At 47.8% G+C, this 22,951-nt stretch overlaps 1 protein-coding gene and 1 long non-coding RNA gene across 2 annotated transcripts in view; one reads left to right on the forward strand and one right to left on the reverse strand.

Annotated features, from left to right (window-relative positions):
- Positions 1 to 22,951, reverse strand: part of ANHX (anomalous homeobox) — a 128,289-nt gene that overhangs the window by 75,382 nt on the left and 29,956 nt on the right. Inside the window, exons 3-5 of the mRNA XM_086966710.1 lie at positions 11,335 to 11,533; positions 8,108 to 8,237; positions 1,938 to 2,194 (exon numbers count right to left, since the gene is read on the reverse strand). Of these exons, the coding sequence (XP_086822836.1) occupies positions 1,938 to 2,194; positions 8,108 to 8,237; positions 11,335 to 11,533 (586 nt within the window). The remainder of the gene's footprint in view (positions 1 to 1,937; positions 2,195 to 8,107; positions 8,238 to 11,334; positions 11,534 to 22,951) is intronic.
- Positions 1 to 22,951, forward strand: part of LOC147718380 (uncharacterized) — a 212,504-nt gene that overhangs the window by 11,110 nt on the left and 178,443 nt on the right. Inside the window, exon 2 of the long non-coding RNA XR_015309972.1 lies at positions 9,365 to 9,467. This is a non-coding gene — a long non-coding RNA (uncharacterized LOC147718380). The remainder of the gene's footprint in view (positions 1 to 9,364; positions 9,468 to 22,951) is intronic.

Genomic DNA, 22,951 nt, shown 5'->3' on the forward strand with positions numbered 1-22,951 from the left:
GCAAATGAAGAGAAAGGAGGCTCAGTGAAATACAACATTTGCCTAGGATCACAAAATTTTGGCCAAGTGGGAAAACTAGGACAAATTCTAGTATTTCAGGTTTCACAATGTGCAATTTAGCACTTTTACAGGACTGTTTAAGGCGCTGATAGGCAGGCCACTACACATGCATTTGGAGTCGTATTCTCCCAAATATTGGTGCACAAATACATTTTAGGTGAGGTATATTTGCTTCAGAGACTATTTCTTCGTGGACATAGCTAACAAGTTAATAATAATAAATGTATATATTTTTACCATATAGAAGCTCTTCAGACCGTACGGTGTACAATTTGCACCACAATAACTGTTGAAAATAATGAATGCTGCACGAGATGGGGAACTCTTTCACATGTTTAAATAGTTCAAGACTATTTGGGAATTAATTTTAAGAACCTTGCTTTCTTGACAAATTCTTTATCTAAATTAGCTTTAAAATGTGCTTTTGCTCCCTTATTAAAAAAATTAATTCTCAGGGAGAGACTTCCCCCAAGCTCAGAACCATGCTTACATCAGTCGGGCTGGCTCGCTACACTTCCTCCTTAAGTCAAACTCATCCATAACTTTTACGCCCCACTACTTTGAAAAGTGGTCAGCTGCCACTGGATACAAGGCTGGAGAACGCTGTGGTCTGTGAGAGGGAGCTGTACCAGCCAATGTGTAGGACACGCAAACCTGTGAGTAAAAGCTGTACCAGCCAATGTGTAGGAGACGTGAACCCGTGAGTAGGAGCTGTAGCAGCCGATGTGTAGGAGACGTGAACCTGTGAGTAAGAGCTGTACCAGCCGATGTGTAGGAGACGCGAACCTGTTAGTAGGAGCTGTACCAGCCGATGTGTAGGAGACGAAAACCTGTGAGTAGGAGCTGTACCAGCTAAAGTGTAGGAGACGCGAACCTGTGAGTAGGAGCTGTACCAGCCGATGTGTAGGAGACGCTAACCTGTGAGTAGGAGCTGTACCAGCCGATGTGTAGGAGACGCTAACCTGTAAGTAGGAGCTGTACCAGCCGATGTGTAGGAGACGCTAACCTGTAAGTAGGAGCTGTACCAGCCGATGTGTAGGAGACGTGAGCCTGTGAGTAGGAGCTGTACCAGCCGATGTGTAGGAGACGTGAACCTATGAGTAGGAGCTGTACCAGCCGATGTGTAGGAGACGCTAACCTGTGAGTAGGAGCTGTACCAGCTGATGTGTGGGAGACGCGAACCTGTGAGTTGGAGCTGTACCAGCCGATGTGTAGGAGACGTGAACCTGTTAGTAGGAGCTGTACCAGCCGATGTGTAGGAGACGCAAACCTGTGAGTAGGAGCTGTACCAGCCGATGTGTAGGAGACGCAAACCTGTGAGTAGGAGCTGTACCATTCGATGTGTAGGCGACGCTAACCTGTGAGTAGGAGCTGTACCAACCGATGTGTAGGAGACGTGAACCTGTGAGTGGGAGCTGTACCAGCCGATGTGTAAGAGACACGAACCTGTGAGTAAGAGCTGTACCAGCCGATGTGTAGGAGACGCGAACCTGTGAGTAGGAGCTGTAGCAGCCGATGTGTAGGAGACGCTAACCTGTGAGTAGGAGCTGTAGCAGCCGATGTGTAGGAGCCGCGAACCTGTGAGTAGAAGCTGTAGCAGCCGATGTGTAGGAGACGCGAACCTGTGAGTAGGAGCTGTACCAGCCGATATGTAGGAGACACTAATCTGTGAGTAGGAGCTGTACCAGCCGATGTGTAGGAGACGCTAACCTGTGAGTAGGAGCTGGTTTGACCAGGATAAGCTAGGCGTGCTGCAGTGTGTGATTGTGTGTAGGTGTGTGGTAGGTGGGTATTCTTACGTGCATCTGTAGGTTTTACACTGGCCATTGAGTAGGAGTTTGAATGGTGAGACACTGTAGGATTGGTTCGGGGCTCACCTGAAGACGTTTCCTCCCAGATGTGTTGCTGCTGGTCTTCAAACCATGTTCTAGCTGTGTCTGGAGTCACGCTTAGCCCTCTGCACCAGCACGGAGAGTTACAATGATGGCTTGGTTCCACAGGTCTCCAGTGAGAGCACCTACAGATGTTGTCCAGGTTAGGGCTGGTGTCACAGTGGAAACACCTCCACGAGGGCGAAGGTTGGCAGATGGAGCCCACTAGACTCCTGGAAAGCCATCTATTAACGCAGCAAAGCCTAGAAAAAGCAGAGAAACTTGAAGTAGAGGTGAGCATAGCACAGACACTTTGAAGAACTTGAAACTGAAGAAGACTCATACAGACACCCAGAAGAGCATGACAAAAGGAAAGAAGGCCAAGGAGACATCTTGAACAACATGAAGTGGAAACGAGAAGAGGCTAGCAATGACTCCTGGAACAAGAAGAAGGAATAGAGACACACAGAATGACATGAAGAATGTATAAATACTGCATGAAAACCTAGACAAACATAAAGCAAGGAAGTTAGGTCACACAACATGAAGCTCCTAAGGCACCATGAATGGTGATTATGGTACAACTAGAGACGGAGGAAATCGCATGAGATTGAAAACATCCCTTAGAAGTACGTGGAACAATATGGCGAGAAAGGAGGTCCGCAGAAATGCCAGAAGGTCCAAGAAAAAAGGAGGCCAATCAAGACACATTTAAGGACACAGAGAAGGAATAAGACAAAATTAAACATCTTGACATAAAACTGGAGTGAGGCTTTCAGAGGTTCCCAAAAACAATGAGTGTCAAGAGACACCTGAAGTGCCATGAAGGGGGGGTGAGGTTGTCTTTGCATCACATGAGCTCTAACCTTCCTCATGGTTCTGCTCCTCACACCCTGAGAATCCACTGGGGTTCATTTCTCCTCAGCAAAGGAACCAATGAGGCTCAAGTCTCCTCAGCTCTCATGGCATGAGAAGCCAATGAGGACCCCTTCACGCCAGCTCACATCTCCTGAGGAACCACTGGCGGTTTCCTCACTTCTGCACTATCCATTCCTGATAAGTTGTGGTCCATCCAACTATGAAAACGTCTTGCAAGTCTTTTATACATAATTTCTTACCACTGAGAACGATGGGTAATTTCAATTGTAGTAGGTGTGTAGTATGACTGATTAACGTCTTTGTGGAAAACTCAAATGTCTTCTGCGCTGTTGGAAACAGGGTCTCTAGTAGCAGGCAATACACACTCTGTCCAAGTAGGGACCCTCACTGTAGTCAGGGTAAGATGGGTAGACAGCTAAGATAACCCCTGCTCACACCCTTGGTAGCTTGGCACAAGCAATCAGGCTTGTCTCAGAGAGCAATGTGTAAAGTATTTGTACACACATACACAGTAACACAGAGAAAATACTACAAAGGGACTCCACAACAGTTTAGAAAAATAGCCAATGTTTATCTGAGTTAAACAAGACCAAAACGGTAAACATCCAACATACACAAGTAAATATAGACATTTTGCAAGAATAAACTTTAAAAAATTGAGTTCCTCAAGGCATTGTGCACAAAACAAATCCAACAGTTCAGTGATATGGCGTCGGACAGATCAACAAAATAGCACCTTTGGAAGTGAAAAGACCTCGAGGACCTTGCGATGAAATCAGAAGATGAGGTCTTGCCGGAGTCAGTGGGCGTCTACTTCTCGAAAGTCAGGCAGAAGTCGACACACTGGGGAACAAGCTTCACGATATCGGGGTCAGGATTGCTGGCGTTAATGGATCTGGAGCTGCGATGTTATCGTGGTCAATGCGTCTTGCTCTTCATGAGCGGTGACCACGGCTTGGGTGAAGGCAGCAGCACTGCGTTGGTGCTGAGCCCAGTCATCGGTTGACCTGGGACTGCGATATGAGATAGGACGATGCGCGTGCTCTTCATGAGCAGCTCCCTCAGTCACGGTGCAGGCAGCTGTGTCGGTGACAAGGTCGGAGTCGATAGTGCTGTCGTTGGTACACCAGGGGCTGCGATCTTGTCGAGGTGATGTGTTGTGCTCTTCACGAGCGGTGCTCTCGGCTTTGGTGCAGGCATTAGCGTCAATGACAGCATGAATCGATGTCATCGGTGAGGCCGGAGCTGTGTTGTCATCGCAGTCAATGAGTCATGTTCCTCACGAGCAGTGACCACGGCTTTGGTGCAGGCAGCGGCATCAGAGACTGCATCAGGTTTGCTGTTCTGGAAGTTGCAGCACAACCACTCAGTATCAAGGGCCCAGGACTTGTTTTGGCACCACATGGCAACACATGACTCACACCAGGAGAGTCCCAGTGCTGGTAACAAGATGTGGATGTAGTCTTTTATATCCCTGAGACTTCCAACAGGAGACAAGCTCACGCAAGCTCATGGAGAAACTTGGAAAGCAGGATGTAGAAAGCAAAATCCAGTTATTTCACTGCCCAAAACAGATGCAGCAAGCAGCATGCCAACACAGCAAAGCACACAGCAAAGTGGTAGTCCTTCCTGTCGGATCACTGAAATAATATCGACGGACACAATATCGACTTGCCAGAATATCGTGGACAAAATATCGACAGTCAAAATATCGAGTTTGTATCTACAAACAGGTAAGTACAAAAATATCGAGTACAAAATATCGTTAACAATAATATAGATGTAAAAAATATCGACTTTATTAAAAACAGTGTTAAATTAAATTAATATTAAATTTAAATTACTAAAATATACTTAAAACTACTTAAATTAAATTATAATAATTAAATAATAAATGAAAATAATAAAAATAATTTTTTACAATCTTATTAGTTGACCCTGAACCCTAAAAATACCCCTTTACCCAAAAACCCCAAACTGACCCTGAACCCTAAAAATAACCCTTTACCCAAAAACCCAAAACTGACCCTGAACCCTAAAAATGCCCCTTTACCCAAAAACTGAAAACTGACCCTGAACCCTAAAAATACCCCTTTACCCAAGAACTGAAAACTGACCCTGAACCCTAAAAATACCCCTTTACCCATGAACTGAAAACTGACCCTGAACCCTAAAAATACCCCTTTACCCATGAACTGAAAACTGACCCTGAACCCTAAAAATGCTCCTTTACCCAAAATGTATCAATATTATTTAATTACCAATTAATTATTAATTAACAATAACAATAAAGTAAATATATTAGAACATTAGCTGTAATTATTTTAATAATTAATATTATTTTTTCCAAATTAATTACTTAAAAATAACACAAAATTAAATATATTAAAAATTTACTCTAATTAATGTAATTAACTAATTACAAATAATTAATTAACAATTAATTACTAATACAAAATATGTTCAAAATTATATTAATTAATTAACTAATTAATATTAATTAATTATCAATTAATTATTAATTAAAAATATTAACAAACATATATTAATTAATTAATTATTATTAAATTACTTCCCACCCTATTCCCCTATAAACCCACAACCCGCTACAGAATTACATTATGCAATTATTATAAAAACAAAATTCATTTAATAAAATATTTTATAACATTAATACACACTATTCACACATATTATTACATAAAAATACACTATAAAATATTATATATCATTAAAAATTCGATATTTTTGCTATCTATATTTTATACAGTCGATATTACTTCACTTACCTGAAAAACGATATTTTTGTAGTCGATATTATGTCCAGTCGATATTATGTCCAGTCTATATTTAAAACTCGATATTATGTCCAGTCGATATTTTGGAGTCGATATTTTGTCTGTACACCCTTCCTGTCAGCAGCACAGCTCTTCTTCCTGGCAGAATGTCCTCCGTCCAGGGGTGTTTTCTGATGTCTGTGTCAGAGGTCCAATACTTATTACCCCTTTCTGCCTTTGAGGTAGGCAAACTTCAAAGGAAAGTCTTTGTAGTGCACAAGACCTTGTCTTCCACTTACCCACTACAGGGGGTGGAGACAGCTTTGTGTGAGGACAGACACAACCCTATTTGGGTGCCAGTGACAACTCCTCCCACCGTTCTAGCTAAGGAAGGCCCATCAGCCATGTGATGACCCATCAGGAAATGCAAGGCACACCTCAGCTCCCTTTGTGTGATTGTCTAAAGTGAATGCACAAGAGCCCAACTGTCTTCCTAACCCAGACAAGGATTCTACAGACAGGCAGAGGCACAGAATGGTTGAGCAAGAAAATGTCCACTTTCTAAAAGAGGCATTTTCAAAATCGCAATTTAAAAACAAACTTCAACAAAAGATGTATTATTAGCCCCTACGGTGCGGCTGTCGGCCAACGGCCATCGCGAACACTACCTTCGTAGTGCTGCGCAGGTCCGTTGGCCGCAGCGCCCCCACCCACTCAATAAAACCGCCATACAGCAGCAGAAGTGCCGCCGTGGTTAAGCGGCTAAATTGTGAGTTCAGAGACCTCAAACTCCAAACTTCCATCTGCTGCCAATGGGAAATTACACTTAAAAGATATTTCAAGGAAATCCCCATGTTACTCTTTGGGAACGATAGTCCTTGCAATTGTGAAAAAATAAATTAGCAGTGTTTCACAATTAGGACGTGTAAAACACAACAGCACACCATTTAAATACACTGCACCCAGCCCATGGGGCTGCCTTGGGTCTGCCTTAGGGGTGACCTACATGAAGTAAGAGGGAAGGTTTGGGCCTGGCACGTGGGTGCACTTGCCAGGTCAAAATGGCAGTTTACAACTGAAAAAACAGACACTACAGTGGCAGGCCTGAGACATGCTTACAGGGCTACCTATTTGGGTGACTCAATCACTGCTACAGGCCCATTGGTAGCATTTGATTTCTAGTCCCTGGGCACACCTGGTGCACTTTACTAGGAACCTACTGGTAAATCAAATATGGCAATCACGAATAAACCAATCACCAATATAGTTTAAACAGAGGGCATGTGAACTTTAGCACTGGTTAGCAGTGGTAAAGTGCCTAGAGTCCTAAAACCAACAAAAACAGGTCAGACAAAATAGGAGGAAAAGGCAAAAAGTTTGAGGATAGTCCTGAAAAAGGGCCAGGTCCAACATGCACTTTAAACCAACTCCCTGTGAACGTCTTGAACGAGTGAAACAGCATGATAATACCCACTGCTCTGAAGTCACACGATACTTTGGGCTGATCAAGAATGTGCACTTAATTAATTTGGACTAATTTTGGTTATTCTTTTAGTAAGTTTAACCTTTACACCAATTTTCCAGCACTTTTACCCATTTCATCCATTATGTGACTGGAATTTTTCATTACCCTCTTTCTCGTTTTAGCTAACTAAGTTAATTCTTAAATCTAGTCTGCATTACTGCTTGACTAGTTGTAAAACTGCCACAACCCTCTAATCTGCAGATCCTGCTGCTTGAGCCAAGCAACCGTGGCTGGGCCAAGGACTCCTTCAAGACCAGGTTGTCTCTGAGGGTCAGTTTGGAAACTCATTCAGGGCTCAAATCAAGATCATCAACTTTCCCTCATGATTCCGAATCTGATTGCCTACAGTAAAGTAAAGAGTTATGAATGGATGGTAGAGTGGTGTGAGGCGTAAGGATGGGATTAGATACAGGGGTATATTTAGGGTCACATTTAGTTTGGAGTGAAAGTTATATGTATGTTAAGGTAAACAGGTCCATGCTTTAGGGCAAGGCCCAGGGAGAGGGCAAGAGCATATGTCCGGGAAAGAGGATGTTATTTGTAGATGTTGTAGTAGTTGTTCAACTATTCCTTGAAGTGGGTTCACTGTGAAGGATTACCTAGTCAGGTCATGTATTCATTCTCATGCCTTTCTCTAAGACACAGATCTGCCTTTCGTGACAGCACCAATTGGCTCTGAATGAAGCCAAATGAGAGCATTTAGGGGTATAAATCCTTTCAAAAGGCAGATTCTGTTAAGCAGCCTGATCCATGAGGATTTGCTCCCACTCATCCACTACTTGCACCAGGTGAACGGCCTATAGCATAACAACACCTCTCAAGATTTAGAAGTTTTCAGCTCAACGTTTATTACCTGCCTGTCAACTAAAGCTTGAGCATGTCTAGGGGTTACACTTACTCAGAGCTTCTTTTACCTTTAATACACCTTGAGGTTGGCGTCGACAATCTACGTGGAACGTCAGGTCAAGATTCAAAGGGCTGCCATGTGTCCTTACCTTTCTGGCAGTATAGGCGAGGTGGGGATATGAAGACAGTCCAGGTCCAGGATTGTGTATCCCCAACTGGGGTCAGAGGTCACCATGCCCTTTTTTTCTGACTCGGAGCAAAGGGCTTCTTGGAAAACAACTGTGAGATAGATCATAGATGAAAAAACATGCAAAGAGGAAACATCATTCAACTTACAGGACCTTGCGTCTAGTTTAGAGAACCCATAAGGCTACAGCATTCATGTGCACTCATACTCTCGCCATCAACATGGTCATAGTTCCACAACTAAAGGAAGTCACCTCTACTCTGAGACAACCCTATGCCAATAGGTCCACTTGAAGGCACTACTTTGCTTTCTAACGAGCAGCATGGTTAGACCAGTGCTCATGACGTTTCGGCTAAGGTTTAGGTAAAGAAGCTTCTGAAGGGCAATATTTTAAGCTTCTACAAGGCCGTAATTAGGAGTGTAGGCACTGGAAAGAGGTTGAGGAAATCTTGAACAATGAAACCACAGTCTTGTGAAGATGGGCCTTTGTGTGGCAGCACTGGCAGAGTTTGTGCAGGAGTAAATTTTGTATGAAATCTTGAAATCTGTAACAAAAGTCTTCAGGGGGTGGGAGCCCGTCCAATACATGAAAAAACTTGGATGAGTCAGTGTAAGGAGGTTTTTGTATTTACTCGTGCAGCTTTTTACTTTTTGATAAGGTGAGATAGCTCATCTTATAAAGTGCTGCTCTTGACATTTGTGTTTAATCAGCGAAGCATAGGTTTGCATTAGGCAGGGCCAACTCAGACCTTTATGTTTCAAAGGTTCATTGACTGCTATCAATTTGTTCTGTGATAGTATTACCTGATATTATTTAGTGCTACAAAATGGCAAAACTGTGATGCATACTTCAAAATAAAAAGTTAATCTTGTTATGTTCGTACAGAAACTGAACTGCTTCAACGTGTTGCTTGGAAAGGGACAGAGGACTCAGTCTAAGGGGTTGCAATTCATTAAGATGCGTGAACAGAGTGGCCTTAGGAGATTTTCTGACGGACACATCAAGGGGAGACATGCATCATGGGTAGCACATGGTTCCAGAGTTTAAGGGCGTGGGCTCTAAAGGGCTTCCCCGAAGACTCACACTTTCAGCTGTAGAGGTATCTGTTTCTGTTAGGTTTAGAAAGGCAGAGAGTGTGGCTTGAGCTTAGCATGCCTGATCAGGTGAATTATTTGTAAATGATGATGATAACCTTCAATTGATCCTGGTGTTCGACAGATACCAGTGAAGACTTCTCTGGCTGGCATTGATGGCAGCCTCCTCCTGGGGCCTACAATTGGACAACCAGAGATTTCTGAACCTTCAGATGGCAGTCAAGCAAGTAAGTCAGCGTATTAAGACATTGGTGTAGCCCAACTCTGCAAAATTGTGTGATATCAGAAGTGACATGAAAACAGGCCCTCTTTTGTCACCCCAGTGATCAGCATTGTCTTATGAAGTCCATGATGTTAGTAGACATCCATATTTTTAGTTAGCATGATCAAAGGATGTTGGGAGAGGTAAAGGACTCCAGGGTTTCTGAATTAGGGAGGATAAAGATTGGTGGAGAAGTAGGGAGGTTCCCACACCCAAGTGGATCCTAGCAGCAGGATGTTCAGTATTTTACCGTTCAGATTTAGCTTCCGCTACGCCAGCTATGCCTCTGGGCATAAGGCATTTGTCCAGAGTAGTTATACGCTAACTCACAGGATATGTATAAGTGGCGGGTCTATAAACTGAATACAAGTTGCAGGATTATTAAGAGCAGAGCTGTGTAAACGTAGGTTGTTAAGAGGTTAGAGGCATATTTCCAGGGGGCACTATGGGTGCGAGATGAGCTTCAAGGACAGATGCCAGATCCATTGTGTCATTAACACTGGAGATTAACCCATGGGGCCGCAAGGACTGTCGAGCTCCTGAAGGGTGACAACAATTATTACGTGAAATATACAACGCAGGTACAGGAGTTTGGCCATGGTAAGCTCTGCTTCTCTTACCTTCCGGGGATCAAGGCTGCTCCATCCATGTATGGGTTTGTAACTCATCTTGTACGGATGGGGTGCTGGAGATGAAGTCAGCCAACCCTAACTTTTTCAATACCCAGGGGTGTTGAAGTGGTAGTTGGAGAGCACATGTGTTAGCCACTGGTGCGGGATGGTGTCCGTAGGGTAGAATATGTGAGCCCTACGATGGGGGGATCCCCAGGTGTTTGGAGAGGGTCATCCTAACTAGAATACCTCTTTGGAAAATCAGAGCTAAGTTACTGAAGAGCTGATTCACATGAGTGTACAACAGAGGTCTACACCTGAGGGCTGGTCCCCCTTGGTAATGCATGAATTTATTTCCGGGCACTAGGCCCTGGCCAAGAGGAGCATTTAATACGCCCCTGGGGAATGTACACAGAAATCATGTTGAAAACATTGCTGCGATTTTATTGAAAGAAAAAGAGTAGCCATGAGCCATTCTAATGACCCATCAGGAAGGTCTTCTGTCAGTCAAGTCCAGGTTGGGAGAAGATACCAAAGGCGAGGGCCCTCGATGACCCACAAAGCCTCTCCCCCTGATTTCTGATAAAGGCATACACTGGGGACCCTTTTTAGGAAGACGGGTCTGTTATAACAGCACGCTGTCAATTATGTCCACACGTTTTTAGAAGGATAACTGAACATGACTGCCAACCCCACTCTTCATATGTTTGTCAGATCTGCTCTCTGACAAACAAAACAACAAACAGCGCTGCATGTGTCAAGAGATAGCCAGCGGGTAATGATCCTTGGGGACATTGCTTTTTTCTTTTTCAAAGACAACCTTGGGGACTTGGCTTTGGAAAACAGTGAAACATAAGTGGTCCCTTCTACTGAACACCAAGATGCACCTTCAAGTAACCACATCCCTCTAGGTCACTATGGACACTGTTACTGGTCCTGGACTTTTGTGTGACAGCCAAATGCATTCAGGGTGTTGTAGTCTTGTTTTGCTTCCATTGAATGAATTAAACTAATAGGTCTGAAATGAAGGATTTGTAGGTGAATAGTTCAGTGTCTGTAATGACCTGCAGCGAGATGGTCACCCTAGTGGACATAGAACTCAAAATATGTCTGTCAAGCTGCAGCCTAGCCACTGGAGGCAGTGGCGTCGCTGCCCCAGTTGTGTGACATCCAGTCCATCATTCTTAAATGACCCCCATCACATGCAGGGCAACGACCCACCTCTCAGCGTGGCAGAAGGTCCTGAAGAGCTGGCACTGCCCACCGAAGGGGGTCCTGCAGGCCCTAGAAGGGCAGCTCTGCATGCCGCCTGGTGATCTGCTGACCGCCCCAGGATCTTTGGCCACTGACGACGTCTGTAATTGGCGAACCAGTTATACACCTGATTGTGCTGCAGGTGCAACTCCAGAGCCAGGTGTGTCTGCAAGAACAAGGAGCCAGGAGATTATGTGCCTTACTGTGTGTGTGCCATCTGCTCTCACTACGTACAAGTCATCGGTGCCCTCACAGCGTCACACCCATCTTTGCCTCTTAATGCATGCGCCAGCTGTGCCCCCTCTGGATGTCAGCTGTGCCTTTATTGCTCTCCCTGCATGACAACCCCCTGTGGCCTTGCTCCAGAAGGCTCCTGCCGCCTAGCAGTGGGTGAGTGGATGACGCACAGCCACAGAAAGCTCAACACTTCTAGCCAAAGACCCTCAAAAGCAGAGAATGGTCCCTGCAACACCTTTCAAATCTTTGGCCATAGCAAATTATCAAACAACATCAACAAAGTAAGGAACCTTTGGGTGAGCATGGACACTGACTTCTCCCTTATTCCCCAAGTAAAAAAGGTAATCAAATACCCCTTCTTTACTACCAAGACTGTATGTTGAATGTTTCCCCAGCATTTTCTCCCTCTCAGGGTTTAGACCTGTCACCTTGGTTCTCTCTTGCTTAGACTGCACCAATAGACTCTACACAGGCACACTCTTCTCCATCTCCATAGATGTCAGCTAATGAGGATGTGCCTACCAGGCTGCTTCTTCACCTCAACATCTTTGATCCCATCACTCCTGCCTTTCAAACATTTCAGTCTCTTCCTGGTTTCCGTCAGCAGGACATGACTCCTTTAAAGCATCTGTCATCAGCATCAGGCTGAACAGATTCACCTACAATTCAAATCATCTCCTATTACACAAGGTCTCTGACCCAGACCGGCCCACTTCTAACCATGGTTAGGTTCCAAAAGTAGTGAGTAGTGGGCTCCTGCAATAAATTCTTAGATCTCCTATCCACCCACCTCATGGTTCCCCTTCCTCATTTAGAGGCTGGAGGTTTTCTTGCTGGCAGAGCTTCTGGTCACTCCACCATCAGGAAATGTCTCTCACCAGCAGATATAAAATCGGAGCAGTCACCCTATGTAGGGTGGCCATATCAGTCCATCTGTAGGCCAATGGTGTGATCAACCGTTTTACAGCCACTTTGGAAACGGCTGGGCAAGTAGCTAAGCTTATTCACCAGGCGCTATTTGAAGTCTTGTGACAGGCACTATGTGACTACGGAGACACTCCTCATAGTACCACCGCCGCGTACACTGATAATGCAAATGCTACTTACCAGTATGCATCTGTTCTTGGCATGTAGGGCTGCTGACATTCATATCTGTGCATAGATCGCCGCCTAGTGTTGGGTCCGGATGATTGCACATTGTTGTCCTGGAAGAGTCTTCGAAGTATCACGAGATAGGTGGCTTCTCCCCTGGACTACCGTCAGCATGGGCATCGACTCCATCCTCAGATTGTTTTTAGCCATTGTGGCCGAGATGGAGTGAACATAGTGAATGATGACCATGCCATGAAATGATATGTAAACACTGCAGCTGCTACAGGCGCCGGGGAGGAGGGTGGGCGATATGAATGTCAGCAGCCCTACATGCCAAGAACAGATGCATACTGGTAAGTAGCATTTGCAGTTCGAGGCATGTGGGCTGCTGAATTCATATCTGTGCATAGAATACATAGCAGTCCCTCCATTAGCGGCGGCCGCCCGTGCCAGCTGCAGCAGTTTGGAAAAGTGTCTTGAGAACAGCCTGCCCTACAGCTGCCTGCTGTTTAGAGTGCACGTCTACACAGTAATGTTTAGTAAATGTATGTGTGGTAGACCATGTGGCTGCTCTACATATGTCCTCTAAGGGAATGTTTCCAAGGAAGGCCATAGAGGCCCCCAACTTTCTGGTGGAGTGGGCTCTTGGTGGAATTGTAAGAGTGCGTTTTGCCTTTGCATAGCAGATTTGAATACATTTTACGATCCACCTAGCAATACCAGCCTTGGAAATAGCGTTACCTTTGTGATGTGGCGCAAAGGCAACAAAAAGCTGTTTAGTCTTTCTAAAATCCTTGGTCCTATCAATGTAATACATTAGGGCCCTTTTAACGGCAAGGGTGTGGAGCATCCGCTCCGCCAGCGACGCAGGATTTTGAAAGAACACCGGCAATTCAATTGTTTGGTTTATGTGGAACTGAGACACAACCTTGGGTAGAAATTTAGGGTTGGTGCGGAGCACTACCCTGTTAGCATGAACCTGGAAGAAAAGCTCTTGGATTGTGAGGGCCTGCAGCTCACTAACCCTCCGTAGCGATGTAATTGCCACTAAGAAAGCCACTTTCCAAGTCAAGAACTGAAGTTCGCAAGAATGTAGTGGCTCAAAGGGAGGACCCATCAGCCTTGTAAGAACCACATTGAGGTTCCATTCTGGAGCTGGTGGAGTCCGTGGTGGAATGACCCTTTTGAGTCCTTCCAGAAAAGCTTTGATAGCAGGCACTTTGAAAAGTGAAAGGTGCTGTCTATTCTGGAGGTATGCGGCCATCGCAGACAGGTGAATGCGGATGGAGGTATATGCCAAATTACACTGGTACAGATGGAACAGGTAACAGATGATGTTCTGAATGGAAGCATCTAGTGGATTAATGTTGTGGTTTGCGCAATAAATGACAAACCGCTTCCATTTAGCCGCATAACATGCTCTAGTAGTGGGCTTTCTTGCCTCCCGAATGATGTCCATGCAATTGGGAGGAAGGTTAAGGTAGCCAAACTCTAGGACCTCAGGAGCCAGATCGCCAGGTTGAGCTGTTGCGGATCTGGGTGCTGAATGTCGCCATGGCTCTGCGTCAGAAGGCTGGGTGTGAGATGAAGCCTTTGATGCGGTACCACGGAAAGTTCCAGAAACGTGGTGTACCATGGTTGGCGAGCCCACGTTGGAGCAACTAGGATGAGAGCCATCGAGTGCTGCCTGAGCTTGCGCGCCACCAGCGGTATCAGTGGTGCTGGGGGAAAAGCGTACGCAAATCTGCCTGACCAGTTCATCCATATCGCATTGCCCTGCGATTGCGGGTGTGGGAACCTGGCGGCGAAGCTTTGGCATTTTGCTTTCTCCCTTGTGGCGAACAGGTCTATCTCTGGATGACCCCATCTTTGGAAGTACGGTTGGAGTACTGATGGATGTATCTCCCACTCGTGCATTTGGTGGCTGTGCCTGCTCAGCAGGTCCGCCATCTGATTGTCCTTGCCTGGGAGATGTTCTGCCATGAGGAAGATGTTCCTCTGAATGGCCCACTTCCACATGCTCTGAGCCAGATGAGACAGCTGCGGAGAGTGTGTACCCCCCTGTTTCTGAATGTAGTACATGGCCGTCATGTTGTCCGTCCGGATCAACACGACCTTGTTGCACAGATGTACTTTGAACGCCTTTAAGGCCATGAAGATTGCCATCAGTTCCAACACATTGATGTGCATCTTCCTTTGCTGTAGTGTCCATAGTCCCTGCACTGTGTATTGGAGTACATGCGCTCCCCATCCCTGGAGAGAAGCGTCCGTTGTTAGGATGATCTGCGGCACAGGCTCTTGAAACGGTCGGCCCTTGCAAAGGTTTTGTGGATTCCACCAATGCAGAGAGTTGTATGCCCGACCGCTCACCAACACTAGGTCTTTCAACTGCCCGTGAGCCTGAGTCCACTGACGTGCTAAGCACTCCTGAAGCGGACGCATATGTAGTCTCGCGTGTGGGACTATGGAGATGCAGGAGGCCATCATGCCTATGAACTGCATGAACACTCTTGCTGGAAGCGAGTGTTGAGGTCTGAATCTTTGGATCAGCGACTGAATGCTGTCGACTCTTACTGAATTCGGCTGCGCAGTGACCGCCAGAGTGTTTATGCTCGCACCCAGATACTGCCGTATGTGGGCGGGCTGGAGATGGGATTTTGGGTAATTCAGTGAGAACCCCAGATCGTGCAGAAGGTGAATGGTGTGGGACACGTGGTCGGCGCACTGCTGGGCCGACTTTGCTTGAATGAGCCAGTCGTCCAGATAGGGGTAGATGTGGATGTTCTGACGTCTCAGATGCGCCGCCACCGTTGCTAGGCACTTTGTGAAGACCCTGGGCGCTGTGGTGACCCCAAAAGGCAGAACCTTGAACTGGTAGTGCTGGTTTTGAATGGTGAACCTTAGGTACTTTCTGTGTGAAGGATGCAGGGGAATGTGAAAATACGCATCCTTGAGGTCCAGAGTCGCCAGGAAGTCCCCTTGCCGAAGCAGTGGGAGAACCTGCTGCAGCGTGAGCATATGGAAATGTTCTGACAGAATGTAAAAGTTGAGAGGTCTGAGGTCTAGGATGGGCCTGAGGGATCCGTCCTTCTTTGGAATCAGAAAGTACAGGGAGTAAACTCCTGTACCCCTTTCCTGCAGGGGAACGAGCTCTATTGCTCCTTTTTGCAGCATGACGTTGACTTCCTGCTGCAACAAGTGCAAGTGTTCGCCGGACATAGGACGGCTTTTTGGGGGTATGTTGGGTGGAGTGGATGTGAGCTCCAGACAATAACCGTATTGGATAAGAGATCTGACCCACCTGTCCGTGGTGATGGACTTTCACACGGGCAGGAACTGCTGGAGTCTCCCCCCGACCGGTGTTGCGTGGTCGGGGGGCAGTGACAAGGCGTCACTGTTTGCTGGCGGTGGAGGACCTGGAGCTGTTATTACCACGTCCTCTGCCTTTGACGTTGTTGCCACGGTATCCACCCCGACCCTTGTTGGTATATGAGGATTGGGTGTTACTCTTATAGAATTGCGTGGGTTGTGACGCTTGACCCCTTGAGGTGCCTCTGTTATTGGAGCGGCGAAAGGAACCACCCCGAAACTGCTGGGACTGCAGGGCACCCATAGATTTAGCAGTGTCAGTGTCTTTTTTCATTTTTTCGAGGGTGGCATCCACTTCTGGGCTAAACAGGTGGTCTGGATTGACAGTTTGGTTTAGGATGGTAGTTTGAATGTCTGGTTTAAAGCCTGATATTCTGAGCCATGCATGCCTACGCAGTAGAACGCTAGTGTTTATTGCTCTGGAGGCGGTGTCAGCCACATCCAGAGCGCACTTAATTGAAGCATTGGTGATAAGCTTCCCCTCCTGAATCAACATTTCAGCTGCCTCCTTATATTGATCTGGCAAGTGCTGTAGAAGGGTCTCTAGAGTGTCGTAGTGTGCCCTGTCGTAGCGCGCAAGTAGCGCCTGTGTGTTGGATATGCGCCACATATTGGCTGCCTGCGCAGCAATACGTTTCCCCGAAGCCTCAAATACTTTTGATTCCTTGTCTGGGGGAGGAGCATCACCCGTAGTCTGTGAGTTGGCTCTTTTGCGTGCATTGGAGACAACCAAAGAGTCCAGTGGCAACTGTCCTTTGATGTATGTTGGATCACTGGGCGCTGCCTTGTACTTCTTGTTCTTGTCAATACGAGGATTAATGACACTTGCTCGGGTGGGCTCCTTGAAAACCTCTGGCGCATGTTTTAACACCCCTTTGAGCATTGGCAATGTCTTAACAGTTTTTTCAGCCACTGAAAAGGTGTCAAAAAGAAAATCGACGTCAAATGGGTCTGCATGGAGATCGACGTCATGATTGGCTGCAGCTCTTTCAATTAGAGCGTTGAAGGCCGCAGAGTCTTCTGTTGGGGAAGTCTTTGCTGCAAAAAGCTGAGGCTCCTGTCCCGAATGAGGGTCCCCAGGGTCGCCCCCGGCAGACCATGGCTCAGTCACATCCTCTGGGTCTGAGTAAACTGGATAAGCATACTCATCCTCATCGTTTCCATCACCCTCCTCAACATTAGAATGAGAGGGTGAGAGCTCCTGACTTTGTGGAGATGCAGGCTCCATAGGGGCAGATGCACCCGCAGAGTCCAACTTCTTTTTAAGTGGGATCTGGAAATGTTCTAAAGCTGGCTCAGGGGTGATCTTCCGTTTAAGGAGAGAGAGCTTGCCTGTGTCGGCGTCGATGATCACCTCTCGACGCTCCTCCTCTGCCAGTGGTTGGTGGCGCGGGCTTGGAACTACCAACGATGCCTTTGGCGTTGAAGATAACTTCAAGGGCACTCCGGCCCCAGGTTTCGCAGTGAAAGCCTTCGGCGCCGTCTTTGGCGGCAACGTGAAGAGAATCGGCGTCTGCGCCTTTGCCGGTTTCTGTAGAGGCTTGGGCGGCACAGTGTCCTTCGGCTCGACCGCCGTGGCCCCCTCCCGAATACGCTGAAGGGACTCCGTGACCTTCTTGGTGAACGAGGCGGAGGGACGGACCGGCTCGAGAGAGTCTTCCGAAGCCGGGTTTGGGTCGGCAACCAAGGACGCAGTCTTCGGAGCCGACGCAGCTCCCCCCTTTGCCTTGTCGAGTGGAAGCGGTGCAGTTAGAGACTTGGGGTCGTCCTGCCGCTTCTTCGGGTCCTTCTTATGGTCGTTGACCTTCTTGGTATCGATGCGACTCTTCAGAGCGTCGACCAACTTCGGCGCCGACGCAGCCGCGTCGGCCGTTTTCGCCTTCGGCTTCGACACCGTAGTCTTCGGATCGGCCATTTTGGCGTGGCTCTTGAGCTCGACGGCCATCTTGGATTTCTTCGGCGCCGAGGCCTCCGAAGTCTTCGACCCGACCAGTGCGACTTGCGCTTTCGGTTTCGATACGGGTGGCGTCGACACCGATGGTTTCTGCACCGGGAGTGGTGCCGTACCAATGTCCGTGGCCGGGCCGGAAGGCGGAGCCGTGGGACGGGAATCAAGGCTTTGGGTAAGGCCCGAAGGCGATCCCTCGGCCTGGGCCTTAGAATGTGAGCTGGCCCCTGAGTCAGTGTGAGGAAGCTCCTCCTCCGAGCTATCCTCTACGGTGGCAATGGCCCTGTCGTCGTCCCCTACCTCCTCAACGACTTCCTCGAACTCCTCGTCTTTCGCGTCGTAGTCCTCTTCGACCTCCGACGCCGGGTTAGAGTCTGAGATATTCTGGATGGTGTTGTCGTCTACATCCTCCTCGAAGATGTTCGCTGGAGGGGGTGCCGAACTCTGGGCCTGCAGTCTTGCGGCCCGGCGGAGCTTGAGAGTCTTCTTCGACCGAAACTTGGAGCAGGCCATACACTTGGCCTCGTCGTGGTCCGGTGACAAGCATGTATTGCACACTGGGTGCACGTCGATATGTGGGTACTTTGAGGCACACACCGGGCACCTCTTAAATGGACTTCGTTCCATGATGAAGTAGTCTGGAGCGTCGTGTAGGCCCGTCCGTGCCGAAAGCACGCGGAAGGGTAGTAATGGTTCGGAGCCGATGAACAAACGAACCCGAACGATAGACAATACCGATGCGAGTCCTAAAGACCTTTTGGTCTCAAGTAAAGAAAGTTAAACAATTATCGATTCCGACAGAGGGAACTGATACACATCCGAACCCAATGGCGGAAAAAAACAATCTGGGGATGGAGTCGATGCCCATGCGCACTGTAGTCCAGGGGAGGAGCCACCTATCTCGTGATACTTCGAAGACTCTTCCAGGACAACAATGTGCAATCATCCGGACCCAACACTAGGCGGCGATCTATGCACAGATATGAATTCAGCAGCCCACATGCCTCGAACATAACCATTACACATCACAGGAGAAATACGAAGTGCTGCGTATCTCAAGAAGTTCGACTCAGAGACGCTCTGGCCAAGAGTAAGATGAAGCAGCAGGCAGACAAGTGGCGGCCAGCCCAGGTATCCCACTTACAGCAAGATGACTTAGTACTTGGCAAGTCAAGAAGTCATCAGAAGTAAGATTCTAACTTTGACCCTCAAGCTTTATTTTTATTTGAGATGTTTTATAGAGCGAATATGACCCTTGTGGTTCCCAGAGTGCCTTACTAATGGTTCTTGTCAAGAGTTATTCCCAGTGATCTCCCTTAATCAATAACCTGGAACAAGTAGTTGAAGGCTGTCAGTTGCTTCATCCATTCATTAATGATGGGTGACTGTTTAGGTGGGGCGATCAGGAGGGATTCAGTTTTGAAAGTGTTTAGTTTGAGATGGAACCTAATGTAGTTATTGACATAAATGGCTCCATGATACCTGCCTGGAGAGATGGACACCATTGGATAATAAGGAGATTTCAGGTCACTACAGGTAGCTCAGGGCATCCACCCCAAGAATGAATTAGGTTTAGAGCATGGCAGTAAAGGGCAATGGCTGGTGTGTACAACGATGGCGACTGGCTGCCCAGCAGATCTCCAGGAGAATGTACGCTGCAGGCACAGGAGAATGTAAGTACAATCTTTGGCAGATATACTCCGGCTAAGATGGGGAGAAAGGGCAAGTTTCTTTACGTAGCTTCAGGCAACAAAGATGTTTGTAGAATGGAGAACATTTGCAAGGAATGACCCCCAACAAGGGCGGGTTGACCTCATTATATACGCCATAGAGACTGGGTTCCATGTGCTCTGAGTGGCTAAAAGCTAGCTTCTTCAGATGTGGCTTCCTGCTTGCTTGAGTGGTGGACTAAACTGTCGTCAGAATGGAAGGACGAATAATTTGCAAAGCTGTTCCAGAGGGCGCGATGGTGCGCGAAGGAGGATGGGTGGTCTTCTTTGAAAGGTTGGTCAGTGAGGAGGACGAAGCAATAGCTAGAGGTAAGACTTCGCGACCGTTCTCCTGGCACACATATATGGAGTACTGTGGACAGTTTATCAGCAATAGCCTGGCACACATGGGTTGGGCAGGGTGACAGTTTATCAGCAATAGCTGAAGTTGACACCTAGCGTCTGGACGTGAGTCTTGGCCCAAGTGGACGGGGTTGCAATATCAGTTTATCAGCAATAGTTGTAGGTGAGCTCCGCTTCTCGACAGTTCTCAAGGTGCAGGTGGATGGGTAGCATTGACAGTTTATCTGATGACAGTTTATCAGCAATAACTGAAGGTAAGGCTTTGCTGTTCAATGGTCCTCCAGGTCCACAGGGACAGGGTATAACTGACAGGTTAGCAGTAATAGCTGGAGGTGAGCCTCGCTTCTCGGCAGGTCTCCTGGCACATGTTAATGAGGTAGCGCTGACATTGTATCGGCAATAGCTGGAGGTGAGGCCTCGCTTCTCGGCAGGTCTCCTGGCTCATATTGATGAGGTAGCGCTGACATTGTATCAGCAATAGCTGGAGGTGAGGCCGCGCTTCTTGGCGGGTCTCTTGGCGCATGTTAATGAGGTAGCGCTGACATTGTATCAGCAATAGCTGGAGGTGAGCCCTCGCTTCTCCGCAGGTCTCCTGACGCATGTTAATGAGGTAGCGCTGACATTGTATCAGCAATAGCTGGAGGTGAGGCCTCGCTTCTCTGCAGGTCTCCTGGTTCATATTAATGAGGAAGCGCTGACATTGTATCAGCAATAGCTGGAGGTGAGGCCGCGCTTCTCGGCGGGTCTCTTGGCGCATGCTAATGAGGTAGCGCTGACATTGTATCAGCAATAGCTGGAGGTGAGGCCTCGCTTCTCGGCAGGTCTCCTGGCTCATATTGATGAGGTAGCGCTGACATTGTATCAGCAATAGCTGGAGGTGAGGCAGCGCTTCTCGGCGGGTCTCTTGGAGCATGTTAATGAGGTAGCGCTGACATTGTATCAGCAATAGCTGGAGGTGAGGCCTCGCTTCTCGGCGTGTTTCATGGCACACGTGAATGAGGTAGCGCTGACATTGTATCAGCAATAGCTGAAGGTGAGGCCTCGCTTCTCAGCGGGTCTCTTGGCACACGTGAATGAGGGAGCGCTGACATTGTAACACCATTAGCTGGAGGTGAGGCCAGGCTTTTCGGCGGGTCTCTTAGTATATGTGAATGAGGTAGCAATGACATTGTATCAGCAATAGCTGGAGGTGAGGCCTCGCTTCTCGGAGGGTCTCTTGGCATACGTGAATGAGGTAGTACTGACATTCTATCGGCAATAGCTGGAGGTGAGGCCTCGATTCTCGGCAGGTATTCTGGTGCATGTTGATGAGGTAGCGCTTACATTGTATCGGCAATAGCTGGAGGTGAGGCCTCGCTTCTCGGCAGGTATTCTGGCCCATGTTGATGAGGTAGCGCTGACATTGTATCGGCAATAGCTGGGGGTGAGGCCTCGCTTCTCAGCGGGTCTCTTGGCACATGTGAATGAGGTAGTGCTGACATTGTATCAGTAATATCTGGAGGCGAGGCCTCGCTTCTCGGAGGGTCTCTTGGCAGACGTGAATGAGGTAGTGCTAACATTGTATTGGCAATAGCTGGAGGTGAGGCCTCGCTTCTCGGCGGGTCTCTTGGCACACGTGAATGAGGTAGTGCTGACATTATATCAGTAATAGCTGGAGGCGAGGCCTCGTTTCTCGGAGGGTCTCTTGGCATACGTGAATGAGGTAGTGCTGACATTCTATCAGCAATAGCTGGAGGTGAGGCCTCTCTTCTTGGCAGGTATTCTGGCGCATGTTGATGAGGTAGCGCTGACATTGTATCGGCAATAGCTGGAGGTGAGGCCTCGCTTCTCGGCGGGTCTCTTGGCGCATGTGAATGAGGTAGCCTTGACATTGTATCGGCAATAGCTGGAGGTGAGACCTCGCTTCTCGGCGGGTCTCTTGGCACATGTGAATGAGGTAGTACTGACATTGTAAAAGTAATAGCTGGAGGCGAGGCCTCGCTTCTCGGAGGGTCTCTTGGCAGACATGAATGAGGTAGTGCTAACATTGTATTGGCAATAGCTGGAGGTGAGGCCTCGCTTCTCGGCGGGTCTCTTGGCACATGTGAATGAGGTGGTGCTGACATTGTATCAGTAATAGCTGGAGGCGAGGCCTCGCTTCTCGGAGGGTCTCTTGGCACATGTGAATGAGGTAGTGCTGACATTGTATCAGTAATAGCTGGAGGTGAGGCCTCGCTTCTCGAAGGGTCTCTTGGCAGACGTGAATGAGGTAGTGCTAACAATGTATTGGCAATAGCTGGAGGTGAGGCCTAGCTTCTCGGCGGGTCTCTTGGCACACGTGAATGAGGTAGTGCTGACATTGTATCAGTAATAGCTGGAGGCGAGGCCTCGCTTCTCGGAGGGTCTCTTGGCATACGTGAATGAGGTAGTGCGGACATTCTATCAGCAACAGCTGGAGGTGAGGCCTCTCTTCTCGGCAGGTATTCTGGCGCATGTTGATGAGGTAGCGCTGACATTGTATCGGCAATAGCTGGAGGTGAGGGCTCGCTTCTCGGCGGGTCTCTTGGCGCATGTGAATGAGGTAGCTCTGACATTGTATCGGCAATAGCTGGAAGTGAGGCCTCGCTTCTCGGCAAGTCTCCTGGCGCATGTTGATGAGGTAGCTCTGACATTATATCAGCAATAGCTGGAGGTGAGGCCTCACTTTCGGCGGGTCTCTTGGCGCATGTGAATGAGGTAGCGCTGACATTGTATCGGCAATAGCTGGAGGTGAGGCCTCGCTTCTCGGCTTCTCGCTGGGTCACTTGGCGCACGTGGGTGGGGTAGCGCAGAGAGTTTATCAGCATGTAACAATGGTGAAGACGAGCCCAGAGTCGGAGGTTTGAAC

Source organism: Lissotriton vulgaris, chromosome 4_1 (genome assembly GCF_964263255.1).
Source record: "Lissotriton vulgaris chromosome 4_1, aLisVul1.2, whole genome shotgun sequence".
Taxonomy (NCBI): domain Eukaryota; kingdom Metazoa; phylum Chordata; class Amphibia; order Caudata; family Salamandridae; genus Lissotriton; species Lissotriton vulgaris.